At 42.7% G+C, this 15,008-nt stretch overlaps 1 protein-coding gene across 12 annotated transcripts in view; it reads left to right on the plus strand.

Moving 5' to 3' along the window:
- ZNF462 (zinc finger protein 462) overlaps positions 1-15,008 on the plus strand; it is a 104,674-nt gene that overhangs the window by 44,127 nt on the left and 45,539 nt on the right. For 8 of the 12 annotated variants that reach the window (XM_073345994.1, XM_073345997.1, XM_073345996.1 and 5 more), the window contains 4 exons: positions 2,840-3,091; positions 3,927-9,403; positions 10,450-10,614; positions 12,258-12,529. In XM_073345994.1, the coding sequence (XP_073202095.1) occupies positions 2,872-3,091; positions 3,927-9,403; positions 10,450-10,614; positions 12,258-12,529 (6,134 nt within the window). In that variant the 5' untranslated portion in view covers positions 2,840-2,871. Of the gene's footprint in view, positions 1-2,839; positions 3,092-3,926; positions 9,404-10,449; positions 10,615-12,257; positions 12,530-15,008 lie in introns of those variants that run through there. The other 4 variants (XM_073346000.1, XM_073346002.1, XM_073345989.1 and 1 more) reach the window with 3 other exon arrangements.

A 15,008-nucleotide genomic window follows, 5' to 3' on the forward strand; every position in this document is an offset into this window, starting at 1 on the left:
AAAATCCGTAGCTTTTACTGATCTCATAACCCTTTAATTTGCTTTGTAGCAGAACAAGGAGACGGTGGTTCAAGTTCATCTGGACGACAACTAGCATCCTTGAGAATAACTTCAGAAAGTGCCACAATACTAAAGAACTGTAACTTTATATAATATAGATGCTCTAACTATGCACTGCTGAAGCCGTTGCGTTTATCTTGTTCAGAACCTCAATTTTTCTTCATTCTGGTTTTTGTTTTGTAAACCGGTCTAAATGTTCCCAAAAGACACACAGTAGCAAGCCTTTTGTTATGTTCTTTCTAAAGTGACTGAAGTTTTAAGGAAAGAGATTTTTGTTTTTCCTGTCTTCCACACAATGGAGCTTTCAGAGAACCTCTTTTAAAAGGAATAGCTCCAGCCTTTGTGTTGAAGGGTGTGTCTGTTGGCAAAGTTTGCTGAAGCAGGCAGGCTGGCTGGTGATTAACAAAGGTCATTAGACTTTGGAATCTGGCAAGCAGAGTCATATGGTATGTCTTCTGTGCATAGAAGGACGACTCTCAAGAGGCTGAGACTTCTGGAGGGTTCCTTCCCCCCATACCCCTCCCCCTGTTTAAGAGGGCTGCTTCAGTCTGTAGGACAGTTTGGACAAGTGTCTTGCTTCAGTAATACTGTTGTGCTGGAACTAATCAACACATTTATCATTCATGGGATAAAAGAACTTCAGAGATCTTTGCAAATGATCAGTGAGGGAGAAAAGGTGCTGGTTTTGACAGTGCATGGGAACAGCAGATTCTCTGTTGAAAAAGGTAAATCATAAGAAGAAGGCAAGTAGTGTTCTTATGAGGATGCTTTTTCTAGCATCACTCTAGCAAAAAAAAAAAATCGTGTGTGCTTGAGATGAAGCTCAGATAAGTGAGGCCATGTTGTGCACAAGCTAGAAGCTATGAGCCTCTGAGTGCATGAGTTGTCTGAGCTAAAATGGCTGCTCCTAAAGCTCAGAGGACTAGGGCAGCTTAGTGAGTCTTAAAGCTTCAGTGACGCAGGAGCTCATATCTCTTGAAAGTGTGATAAACACATTCAGCAGAGCTGTGGCTTGTTTGGCTGAGATGAAAGGACTAAGCTTTGGGGGATGGGCAGTGAAAACTGGATGATCTGCTTTTCTGTGAAGTGCTCTAAATGCAGGAGTCGTCTGCTCCATGGAAAAAAATTGTTTTCAGGTCTAATGGACTGTGCTAAAGGAGACGTGGGGTGGGGCTTCACTCACTGCTGTAATTTGATCCAGAGCAGAGATAGCAACCTCTTCCACACAATTTGGTCTGGTACTTGCAGGAAAAAACTTGAGTATCTTGATTATTGTGTCTTTGCTAGCTGAAAAGAAGCTGGTGCAGTGTTCATTTTCTTTATGGGGTACTAAGGAGAAAGGGGACAAAATGCAGTGTGCACAGTAGTGTAGGTAAACATCTGGAGTGTCTGTGTGCACAGTCTGTGCAGCATTTGACTTGACAGAAGTTTATTTTAGCAGGCTATCAGGAGGAACATTCTTGTATGTAAAATCCTAATGCAATGCCCTCTTTTATTGCATTGACATAATATTATTGGACTTTGATCTTGCTGTAGAAGTAATTTTATATTCTACAATAAATGAATGGAATTTTCATCATAAAATATTTTGGCTGCCGTTCCCTCTATCAGATCTCTGGAAGTCCTAGGTTAATCTAGCCCAGTGGAGCATGTGGGAAACTTAAAGAAGTAATTCATTCATTAAGATAATAAGTTGCTACTGTGCCCAAGAAACATATGAGGTAGGAGGACCTCTGCCTTTGACTTTTTCCCCTGTGTTTATATATTCTTTCTTCTACAGCAATCCATAAATTTTGAGCACAGAGACAAATTCTCCCCCAGAATTATGTCTCACTGGATTAACTGGTCATGTACTGAACTACATTGACTTTACCAAGATCAATTTGTTATACCGTATATCAAATTAGGGTTTGTGGAGGAATCTAGGAAGTCATGAAACTTTGGAGCGGGGTCTTTTTTATTCATATTTCCATTGTGCTGTTGCAATGTTTTTATTAAATGACAGCAGAAATCCCTTCCTCTCCCGTCCACCACCCCATCAAAATCCTGATCCCAGAGACAGGGTATAACTCTGGGCATAATTATGGGAATTCCAACCAAGAATGTAGCTCTCTTCTGTGTTTGGTGGAATTGTTAAGGTGCAACAATCTATCAAAAGTCAGTGTATCCAGATCTCTCACTGCCATATTGTCTCTTTTTTCCATTAAGGTCAAAACTGACTAGATGTTTTAAACTAATTGAAAATGCAAGTTTCCAGGGGAGGCTTTTTAGTCTTTGGCAATGAAGTAGTCAGTAGTTGTCTAATCTAGAGGAAGGTTAGTGCTGGTTGAAAAGAGGCAGAAATCCTATTTTCTAATAGTAAAGGTCAGTGCATGAATGGCTGGGAGTAATGAAGCTGCTCAAATCACATGTGCTTCCCTCATCTTTATTTGAGACAGACTGTCAGTGTAACAATAAGCCCAGGCAGAAAGAACCTGAGTAAGGGAAAAGCCAAGAAGGCAAGGTCTACTGAATCAACATCCATTTGTCAGAAGGCTTGAATATTTGTAGAGCCCAGCTCAGCAACTCATGAGCCATTTAGGTAGGATTTTCTGTTAATTTGAATTTCCTTGATGCCTTTCAACATATTGAGCAAAAGTTGAGTTCTTACTTCTGTAATGTTAGCATTTCTGGAGGTTACTAAACCTTATTGCTGACCAGCTTGGTTTTATATATTAGTCAGGGTTCACTGAATGATGTTTCTGTAACAAGTGCTTCTCCCCCATTCCTTTTCTTTCAGAATTTCCTGATGTGAAAGTATTATCGAGGACCATGGAGGTGCTGCAGTGCGATGGCTGTGATTTTCGAGCTCCATCCTATGAAGACCTTAAAGCTCACATTCAGGATGTTCACACTGCTTTTTTGCAGCCAACAGATGTTTCTGAGGAAAGTCCTAGCCAGCCAAGGTCTGGCTCCATGAATGCTAGCAACCAGACAGAGGTCGAATTTTCTTCTGTAAAAGATGAATTTACAATTGCAGATGAAATTGCAGGTAAACGTAAACCTCTCTCTTTTTTGCTGCCTGTCTTGGCATATTTTAATTTGTAATTTTCATTAATTTTATTATAATGACAGCAAAGTGAGTATTGTTTGGTTACTGCCTTATCAGTTCTGATTATTGCTTTGTATGTAACCACTGAAATGGGTTGGGGATTTATCTGTTTTTTATCATCAAGAATTTTAGAAGTTATTTATTTATTTATTTATTTGGGGTGAACGTCTGAAACTAATGTCAGGTTTCAGAGTAGCAGCCGTGTTAGTCTGTATTCACAAAAAGAAAAGGAGGACTTGTGGCACCTTAGAGACTAACAAATTTATTTGAGCATAAGCTTTTGTGAGCTACAGCTCACTTCATCAGATGCACTCAGTGGAAAATACAGTGGGGAGATTTATATACATAGAGAACATGAAACAATGGGTGTTACCATACACACTGTAATGAGAGTGATCAGGTAAGGTGAGCTATTAACAGCAGGAGAGAAAAAAAAACCTTTTGTAGTGATAATCAAGGTGGGCCATTTCCAGCAGTTGACAAGAACGTCTGAGGAACGGTGGGGGGGCAGAATAAACAAGGGGAAAACTAATGTGTTTATTTAAAGAAACTTTGTTTTAGAAGTAATACATAGACCACGTTACGTCCTATATGTCAGAGTTTTGCAGCAGGTACAGAAGAGAATCGTAAATGAGATAGTCCAGTGTATTGCATGCACTGGAATACTGATGGACCCAATGGGATGTGATTTTTGTTGAATATTGTATTATATCATTGAGTGGTAGGTGGAGAAGAAATTGTATGTATTTATTCCTTGTGGGTTTTTTTCTTTTAGGGCAAAATGCAGCTCAGATGGGGACTGGAAGTTATTATAGCCATAGCCAGAGTTTTTATAGCCAGCACATGGCCCCAAATCCTAAACCAACAAACAAGTTTTTCCAGTGCAAATTCTGTGTGCGTTACTTCAGATCCAAAAACCTTCTCATAGAACATACCCGAAAAGTGCATGGCACACAAGCTGGAGGGAGCTCTGTGGGACCGCCTGCTGCTGGATCCTTAAATTACAACATCATGATGCATGAGGGGTTTGGCAAAGTTTTCTCTTGCCAGTTCTGTACCTACAAATCGCCAAGGCGTGCAAGGATTATTAAGCACCAGAAAATGTATCACAAAAATAATCTAAAGGAGAGTTCAACTCCCCCTACTGCCACAGCTGCCATATCTGAATCTGCATCCGCATCCGTGCCGGTGCAGGAATCCTGCAAGGAGCTGCCTGCTGAAGTAGTAGAGCGTAGCATCTTGGAATCCATGGTCAAGCCTTTAACAAAGTCTAGGGGCAACTTTTGCTGCGAATGGTGTAGCTATCAGACCCCTCGAAGGGAACGCTGGTGTGACCACATGATGAAGAAGCATCGCAGCATGGTAAAAATACTGTCAAGCCTGAGACAGCAACAGGATGGAACCAGTTTGCCTGATGTGCAGAACAAAAGTGCACCAAACTCTGCCCCAAACTCCAACTATATCTCTATGAATGCTACAGGGCGTGAGATGCCGAATGCCAACGTCTCAAACTTCAGAGGCTCCATGAGTAACTCCCTTATCAGACCCAATTCTTCTACATCTTCAAAGTTTTCTTCTGTGTCTTATCCTCAAATGAAGCCTAAGTCACCTCATAACTCTGGTATGGTTAATTTGTCTGACAGATCCCGCTATGGAATAGCTGACATGACAAATTCTTCTGCTGACCTGGAAACTAATAGTATGCTAAATGACTCTAGCTCTGATGAAGAGCTAAATGAAATAGACAGTGAGAATGGCTTGAACTCCATGGATCACCAGACCTCAGGAATGTCTGCAGAGCAGCTGATGGGATCTGATGGTAACAAATTATTGGAAACAAAGGGGATCCCCTTTAGAAGATACATGAACAGGTTCCAGTGCCCTTTTTGCCCTTTCCTCACTATGCACCGCCGAAGCATCTCCCGCCATATTGAGAACATCCACCTCTCTGGGAAGACGGCTGTATACAAGTGCGATGAATGTCCTTTCACTTGTAAGAGTTCATTAAAACTTGGAGCTCATAAACAATGTCATACAGGTACAACATCAGATTGGGATGCTGTGAATTCCCAGAGTGAAAGCATAGCCTCCTCTCTGAATGAAAGCACAGTGTCTTATGAAAGTGGAAATATAAATGGCAGGAAGTCAGGCGGAATGATGGAATCTGTGCAGCAGCAACAGCAGCAGTCCCCTCAACCCCACTCTCAGCACCCCTATAAATGCACGCTGTGCAACTACTCCACAACTACTTTGAAAGGTCTCCGAGTTCATCAGCAACACAAGCATTCTTTTTGTGATAACTTGCCAAAATACGAGGGACCGTCATCCAATACTCCACAAGAGAGTGAGGTGGATGCCCATGCTGCCTCCAGCACTGTGAAGAAAAGCCAGACCTCAATTCTTGGGTTATCATCTAAAAATAACTTTGTAGCTAAGACCTCTCGAAAACTGACAAATGACTTTCCCCTAGATCTATCGCCTGTGAAGAAGCGAACTAGAATCGATGAAATAGCGAGCAACCTACAGAGCAAAATTAACCAAAACAAGCAACAAGAAGATGCAGTGATTAACGTAGAGGATGATGAAGAAGAGGAGGAAGACAATGAAGTGGAGATAGAAGTAGAATTGGACAAGGAAGAAGAACAAACAGAGCCATTGATGGAGGTGTCTAGTTCCTATGCACCCCAGCAAATGTGGGGAAGAGATACTAATGATTCTCAGAAGGAGACTAATTTCAGGAACATGCCGCATGATTATAATTCCACCAATGGGGCAGAAATTGAGCTAACTTTATCTGAAGATGAGGAAGATTATTATTGCTCTTCTGTCAACATGAAGGATCATCAAGGGCCTAATGCATCTCTTCTGGGCAGCCAGTCGAGTATGTATGGATCTGATCAAAACAGTGAAAACGCAGAGTTTAATGATTCCGGACGGCTTTATTATTGCAAACACTGTGACTTTAGCAACAAATCTGCGAGGAGTGTTAGCACCCACTACCAACGGATGCATCCTTACATTAAGTTCAGCTTTAGGTATATATTGGACCCTAACGATCACAGTGCTGTGTACAGATGCCTTGAATGTTACATTGACTACACCAACTTTGAAGACCTGCAGCAGCATTACGGTGAGCATCATCCTGAAGCTATGAATGTACTCAACTTTGATCATTCTGATCTGATCTACCGCTGCCGCTTTTGCTCTTACACTAGCCCGAATGTTAGAAGCTTGATGCCGCACTACCAAAGAATGCACCCAACTGTTAAAATTAACAATGCAATGATATTTTCAAGCTATGTAGTCGAGCAGCAAGAAGGGTTAAATGCAGAGTCGCAAACACTGAGAGAGATCTTGAATTCTGCTCCCAAGACCATGGCAACTTCCACCCCAGTGGCCCGCGGGGCTGGAGTTCCTGCTACATTTAACAAAAATGCTTCAAAGAGTTTTAGTCCAGAATGTGAAAATCAGAAAGAGCCTTCAGTTAATAGCGTTGTGGTGTATGACTGTGATGTGTGTTCGTTTGCAAGCCCTAACATGCATTCTGTTCTGGTGCATTATCAGAAAAAACACCCTGAAGAAAAGGCTTCATATTTCAGGATTCAGAAGACCATGCGGGTGGTGTCTGTCGACAGGGGTTCTGCCCTAGCTCAACTGTCCTTTGAGCTGGGAACTCCCATCTCCCCAAAACTGTCCAACATGGCTTCACAGCCACCACCTCCCCCCCCCCCACCACCAGACCTCACCACTGAACTCTACTACTGCAAGCACTGTTCATATAGCAACCGCTCGGTGGTGGGAGTGCTCGTCCACTATCAGAAAAGGCATCCAGAAATAAAGGTCACTGCGAAATACATTAGGCAGACGCCCCCCACAGCAGCAATGATGAGGGGTGGTGAAATGCCACCTGGCATTCAGAGGCCACCAGCGTCTATGCAGCTGAACAGGGGCAGCTCTGAGAGCTCTGTGGCTCCCCTTGAGAATGAAATGTTCTTCTGTCAGCATTGTGACTATGGAAATCGGACCGTTAAAGGCGTGCTCATTCATTATCAAAAGAAGCATCGTGACTTCAAAGCCAATGCAGATGTGATCAGACAGCACACAGCCACGATTAGAAGCCTTTGCGATCGTGGCCAGAAAAAATTGTCCAGCAGCATGCCTGTGCCCACTTCCAATGCAGAGCGGGACAAGGCTAAACTAAGAGCTCTCAAATGCCGGCAGTGTTCCTACACGTCGCCTTATTTTTACGCACTGAGGAAGCATATTAAGAAAGACCATCCAAGCCTGAAGGCCACAGTTACATCCATTTTACGATGGGCATTTTTGGATGGCTTAATAGAAGCTGGTTATCACTGTGAATGGTGTATTTATTCACATACAGAGCCTAGCGGTTTGCTCGTGCATTACCAAAGGAGACATCCTGAGCATTATGTTGACTATACATACATGGCCACTAAACTCTGGGCAGGTCCAGATCCTTCCCCTCCAGCCCTAATGATGCCATCAGAGGCAAAAACCTATAAATGCAGAGACTGCATTTTTGAAGCATCTTCCATTTGGGATATTACTAATCACTATCAGGCTTTTCATCCTTGGGCCATGAATGGGGATGAATCTGTGTTGCTGGATATCATCAAGGAGAAAGATGCTGCTGAGAAAGCTGGTACTCAGTCCGATGAAGTTGGGACTAGGGTTAATTCTGAAGACCAGATAACCACATCACAGATGGAACAGGACGTGGATTGTACAGAAGACTCCAGCCTCCCCCAAGAAAAAAATGTCCAGCTGGCCTCTGCAAACCCTGCGATATCCTCCACGCCGTATCAGTGCACAGTATGCCAGTCTGAATACAATAACTTGCACGGCCTCCTGACACATTATGGCAAAAAACATCCTGGCATGAAAGTTAAAGCTGCAGATTTTGCACAGGACATAGACATTAACCCAGGAGCCGTGTACAAGTGCAGGCATTGCCCTTACATTAATACGCGCATCCACGGTGTCCTTACACACTACCAGAAACGGCATCCGTCAATAAAGGTCACCGCTGAGGATTTTGTGCATGACGTGGAGCAGTCTAATGACATGTCCCAGAATGATGTGGAAGAAACAAGTAGGATTTTCAAGCAAGGGTATGGTGCTTACAGATGCAAATTATGCCCTTATACCCATGGCACTTTGGAAAAGCTTAAAATTCACTATGAAAAATACCACAACCAACCTGAATTTGATGTGTTTGCGCAGTCACCACCAAAGGCGTCTGCGGCCATGGAGCCGGAGAGTACCCCTGAAATAAAGGCTTCTCCAGAAATTGCTGCTGAGGACATCGGAGAAGTCGCCGTGCCAGCTTCTCATTTCTCCAGCTCTCATCTCGTGTCTCACACAGTATTCCGGTGCCAGCTGTGCAAATATTTCTGCTCCACCCGGAAGGGGATAGCCAGGCACTACCGCATCAAACACAACAATGTCCGGGCGCAGCCGGAAGGCAAAAACAACCTCTTCAAGTGTGCTTTGTGTTCCTACACAAACCCCATCCGCAAAGGGCTTGCAGCACACTACCAGAAACGGCACGACATTGACGCTTATTACACTCATTGCCTGGCAGCCTCCAGGACGGTAAGTGACAAGCCCAGTAAAGTGATCATTCCGTCTCCTCCCAAAGACACCTCTCCTCAACTGAGCGAGGAGCTGAGGAGGGCAGTGGAAAAGAAGAAGTGCTCGCTTTGTTCCTTCCAGTCCTTTAGCAAAAAAGGCATCGTGTCCCACTACATGAAACGTCACCCTGGTGTTTTCCCTAAGAAGCAGCATGCGAGCAAGCTAGGGGGCTACTTTACAGCTGTGTATGCTGACGAGCATGAAAAGCAGATCCTAGGTGAGGAGAGAAATGATTTTGAAAAGTCTGAGGTGGAGAATGAGACTCAGGAAATCGAGTGGCTTCCTTTCAGGTGTATAAAATGTTTCAAACTGTCCTTCAGCACCGCCGAGCTGCTGTGTATGCATTACACTGACCACCACAGCAAGGATTTGAAGAGAGACTTTACCATACTGGGATGTGGCACCCGCTCTCAGAGCTCTGCCTACCAGTGCAAGCACTGTGATAGCAAACCGCATAGCATGGCGGAGCTGGCCTTGCATTTGAACAGTCACAATGAGGAATTCCAGAAGCGTGCCCAACGTCAAGAGAGGAGGAAACAGCTTTTGAGCAAGCAGAAATATGCAGATGGTGCTTTTGCAGATTTCAAACAAGAGAGGGTAAGAGAGTGTGTGTGTGTGTGTGTTCTCTCAACAGCCCCAATCCCTCCCCGCTTCTTCTTATTAGTGTCCCCATGCATGTGCTCTTTGGCAGCCAAACGGCTACAAGCAAGCAAGTGACTTAGTGTGCCAGTGAGTTCTATAAATCAATTAAATGCTCTAGCTTGATTACATCTGCCCCCCCCCCACCCCCTTCTGTATCCCTTTCTAGAGCTTCCTAGGGGATTGCTGTTTCCTCCTCTCCTCCTCCTATGAGTAGCCTCCTTATCTGGCACTTAATTATGTGACTTTCTACTACAAGGCCACTGGCCTGTCTCTTTCCCAATCCCCCTGGTCATGATTCCTTGTAATAACACAAATTTCCTTCTCAGGAATAGCCTACTCAGTAAGACATGGTGTCAGCAAAATGGGGGTAATATATCTGACATGGGGCCTCATCCAAAGCCTATTAATATCAATGAGTATCTTTCTAGTGACTTCAGGCTTTGGATCAGGCCCCATATGAACTTTGGACCAAATTTTGTTCTGTTTCACTGGTGTAAATCTGGAGTAACTATTTACCATTGCGAAGGAGTGACTCATAGTTTATATCAGAGTCACCCAATTACATGGCATAATTGGGCCATGTAATTAAAAATTAATAAAATTGTCACTAGGCAGAAATTCAGAGTTCATACTATGGAAATGTTTTACCTGTATATTTTAAAGGCATTAACGAGGGCTAATTGAAAACTTGAGAGGAGATTTTGCAAACCAGCCTAAGGGATTTAAACACATTATCCATCTATGTTAATGGATGTGTGTGTAAGTCATTTAGACGGCTTTGCAAAATCTGTACCTTTGTCCTTAAAGTGCCAAGAGAGTGGGCCTTTTTCTTTTCTATTTGAACAAACAAAAATGGCTTGCCTAATTGTTTTGGTTTTAAAATCCATGCTGTCTCAGAGTACGTTTGTAATCTCTCTCTCTTTTTTTTTTTTTTTTTGGTTAAGTTAGTTCTGGAAGCAAATTTCAGTGTCTTTGTTGATTATACTGATGTGTTCCAACAGACATTCGGTCACTTGGAAGATGTATCAAAATTTAAGGAGAGGAAAGTTGTTGGATACAAATGTAAATTTTGTGTGGAAGTTCATCCCACCCTTCGAGCCATCTGTAATCACCTTCGCAAGCATGTTCAGTATGGGAATGTCTCGTCTGTGACAGCTACCGTAAAGGTGAGAATTATAAGAAGTGGCTATGTGTTTGTTTGAGATTAAAGCCTGATCAAAAAACTCACGGAAGCCGATGGGCAGACTCTCTCATTAAGTTCAATTTGGATTAGGTACTGATTTACTAAATCCATCATCCAAATCTAATGGACAGTTTTCTGTGTTGTCTCTGGATTATTTTAATGCTAGATTTTTTCAGACGTTAGTTACAACTTTCTTCTACCTTTGATTCAGGACATGAAGACTATTTTTTGCCACTGAGTGTATCCCATTTCTCTTGCATAAAGGAATTTGTCTTGTCCATGGTAGAAAGCGTAGGCCTCTGAGCAGGAAGCTCTTGTCCAGCTGTTCTGGGCTACTTTTCTACTATCTTTGCCTCTGAAGGCAAAATTTTCAGAAGAGGAAGCCTGAAGTGTGCATGCACAAATGTACATGAAATTGTGTGTTACATGCTTGCATGCGTAGTTACAATGACACAAGCAAACCGGGTGTTTGTATCTGCAAACAGCCATTCAGATGGCTAATTAGTCATTTACCGGAGCCATTGGCCCAACTAAAGAGGCCAATTGTAAATGCACTTTAGTTTTCATGTGCAAATGGACTTTTGCTTCTAGGAAATCAGGTGTGCAGGGGAGGACTGGGGTTTCCTACCTAACAGCAGGTTCTTCAGGATATCAACTGGGGCGTGTGCATGCAATCGTGCGGCAGGAGCTGTGAACACATTCCTTTTGCTGCAGTGAGAATTCAGAGTGGGTTGAGTAGCAGAGCTGACCCCACAATCCCGTGTTTCTAACCCCTACTGCATACTGCGATAGGGCAACTAAATCCAGAAGGGTCTGAGCTGCTCTACCTAAGAGGGCTTTTATTATTTTGTTGTCCTTTCACTGCCCACCCCTTTTGCTTACGTGATGCTACAAAAGAGATTGTTCCTTTTCTCCTGCCCAGCTATCCTTTTCAAGCATAGCTTACAGGACCGTTGCCATCTTTTTGAGCAAAAGGAAATTACTTAAGTAGTTGAGCAAGAAAGCTGAAAACCAAGGTCAAATGAATGTGGTGTTACACTCTCTACCAATTTTAAGCTGCTGATCACAACAAAATATGTGCCGTGGTGAATAATATTAAGGGAGGGGAACAAGAAACAAGTAACTATTTCTGAAGAGGAGTAATGTTTTCATAGAGTGCCTGTTGTTTCTCATGAATTTAGTGCTGGTGGAAAGTGTCTGCTCAACAGCCCTGGAAAGGGGAGGTCTGGGTTAGCCCAGAGGCAAGGACAATGCAAGTTTCCTCCATACCACCTTCCTATGTGTCTCTAACCTGTTTTGTGGGATCCACTTCCAGGAGTTAGACGGTAGTTAGTTCAGTTTCTACTCCAATTCCATGGCTTTTATGATGACATTGACAATATTACTTAGGGCCAGTTGTGAGATTTAGTCTTTTTTTAGAGTAGATTTGAAACTGGGGGACCGTTTCCTGAAGGAAGCCATTGATGATATGGGAACGGTGCAGGGATATCTTTAGAACATGGATGTAGTCGGATTCCAGGAGACATTCTGAAAAGGGAAGCTTAGATGGGAAAGTTAACACATGGGGAAGACCCAAGGCAGAAGGGAGAGAGAATTGATGGCTTTGGGGGGGTATGTGTTTTTTAGCAGGAAGCGGAAGATTCTTCAAACACAACTTTGGAGGGTTTTGAGGGAGCAAAAGACCATGGCATGGTGGAATTTACAGAAGCTGAATCTGGAGCATCCTTGGAAGATGAAACCAGGCCTGGGGGATACCACTGCAGCCAGTGTGACCGGGTTTTGATGTCTATGCAGGGTCTGCGATCTCATGAGAGAAGTCATTTGGCTCTGGCCATGTTTACCCGTGAAGACAAGTACAGCTGCCAGTATTGCTCCTTTGTCTCTGCTTTCAGGCACAAGTAAGTTTTTGCAATAGAAGTACAGACCAGTGATACTGTTTTCATATGTGCTGACATTAATGGGGGCACTGTACACTTGAAAACTGGACACCTTTACTGTTTAACTGCTCCCCTGCCCCTTTTTTCTAGTTTTCAGGTATTCACATTCTTCTGAGTCCCCTTACCAATGTCTCTGATTCTTTTCATATTTTTTTTTTTAAATATTCATTCTCCTTTTTTCTGTGGGGGAAGAACACACAAACAAAAGGGGCAAACTTCCTACACAGAGGAAACAATGAAACTGACCTTCTACGCAGTGCTGTCAAATTAATAAAATAAACAGGAAAGAAAAGAGGGAGATACTCATAAATAAGGAACCTGGGTGTTACCTGTAGCAACAGTTTTCAGATAGCAGTGTGATTTTTTGTTGGTGGAGTTTTGTTGGGTTGATTTAGAGAGATGTAGTCTCTTTAATGCTGAGCAGTTCTCAAGAGCTGAACTTAAAAAAATCTTGATTTTTTTTATTGTGTTATGTAAATTGTTCTATGAAAACATTATCCACAAGAGTATAGGGCTCTTCTCTGAATGAGTTCCACAACATATTCCATTTTCTGATGCAACAGATTAAGTATTAGCAGAAATAAACAAACTTCTCACAAAGTGTGTGCTAAAGGTTTTCTTAGATTAGGGAGAGAGGTAGCTGCTTAATTGGCATTTTAAACTTTTTGAAGGCCTGCCACAAAGAAATGTACTCCGTAGGATTCGCCCACACCAAACCCCCATTGACAGGCTTGAGAACACATGCATGCTTCATCTATCCTCCAAGGAGACTCCTACTCATCCAACGAAGGAGGGAAGAGCCATGCTCTGTTCTGTCTGAAACATTTGTGGCATCATCCACAGCATCGTAAGTCAGGCTTAAGTGTGTCTGCTCTGCAACCAAATCCAAACCAGGGAGAGAGCAGGACACAGAAAACAAATCTTGTGTTCTAGACAGGCGACACTTCCACCAGCACCCTAAGTGTGTCCAGCTAGGTTATAACCATAATCTGTTTTACAGGCTCTGAGAGGTAAAAGGACAGGGGCATCCCCCGGTGAATGTGTGTTGGGCACAGGGGGCCTCTTCTGAGCAGAGGTATTCCGATACTGAATTGGCAGGCCTTGGCAGGACTGCATTGGTGGAATACAGACTGTGCCACTTTAAAAGTGTAGGGAGAACCACTACTCTCTGTACTAAAATAATCCTCCTCCTCCCCCCCCCAATCCCCCCCCCAAAATTCTAGCACTGAGTTTGCCTGCACTCTTCCCTGGCAAGTGTTATATTGGCTGTGAGTGAAGAAGATGCTGGGGTTAAATAGGAAGGATCAAGCTGGAGTTCTATAAAATTGTGGTTGCTATAGAAATAGGTTCAATCAGATATTGTGTGACTATCTACGTCATCTCTTTAACATGGGTAAAATAGGTAATTGGGAGAGAGAAAATCCATAGTACAAGTTTAAAAAAAAAAAAACCTAAATAAAAGCTGATTGGAAAAGAATCTCAGAGGTGGGACCTATGGTTTGAGTTTAATTGTATGTGGTCCTGTATGGACTAGTATTATATATTATACCTCTTTGGATGGACAATCTGCTTTAATTGTTAAGCAAGCTTGTTTCCTTGTCAGGTATTTAAGACGGGGGTTTTGTTGTTATGTGAAGTATCGACACAAATGGATGCTCCGCATATTTTATTCATTGAGCAGATTTGTTGATTTCACTGGACTGGCAGTAATTATAGCTCCTTATTGAATTTACAATAACATTATTTTGCTATGAAGTGCTACTGTAAATAGACATACTGTACATTTTGTTACTATCAGGTGTTAATTTGAATGGACTAAGAATGCAGCTTTTGCACCGATGAACAGGCATTTTTAGAGATTAGGCTCTTTTTGTGGTAGTACAGGATGAAAAATGTAGCAGGAACTTCTGCATTGTGTGTGAAGGTGCTGATATTTAGTAAGAATTTGCCAGTTTAAGTGAAATACAAGCAAATTTGAAAATAAAACGGAAGCACTTCTGAGACTAAAGACTGTTTCCCCCATCCCATTATCCTGTTGCCATGCACCTCTTGCACATGCAGGCTGAAAGTAGGACAAGAGTCAAACATGTTAACATACCATGAGAAGGGGCTGTTGTTGGGGATATGTCTAGTCCAGCCTAAAGTTGGTGCTTGCTCGCTTGAGATTTGTGAACTCGGGAAGATCAGATGGTTTAGAGAAGCTTCCAAACTCTGGGGTTCTTATTCAGATACTATGATGTTCACCTAGTGCTTCATTCTTCTAAATCAAATGTAATTATGAATTGAGCTGTTATATAAAGATTGATTAGAAAGAGTCTGGAATCTGAAAGGGTTTCTTAACCCCCTCTCTTGCTTTGACTTCTCACAAAGAAGATCCTAGCATAGATGTTTCCTGCTACCCACACTTTTTTCTTGGGCTCCATACGCTGTCTTCCAAATC

Source organism: Lepidochelys kempii, chromosome 5 (assembly GCF_965140265.1).
Source record: "Lepidochelys kempii isolate rLepKem1 chromosome 5, rLepKem1.hap2, whole genome shotgun sequence".
Classification (NCBI taxonomy): domain Eukaryota; kingdom Metazoa; phylum Chordata; order Testudines; family Cheloniidae; genus Lepidochelys; species Lepidochelys kempii.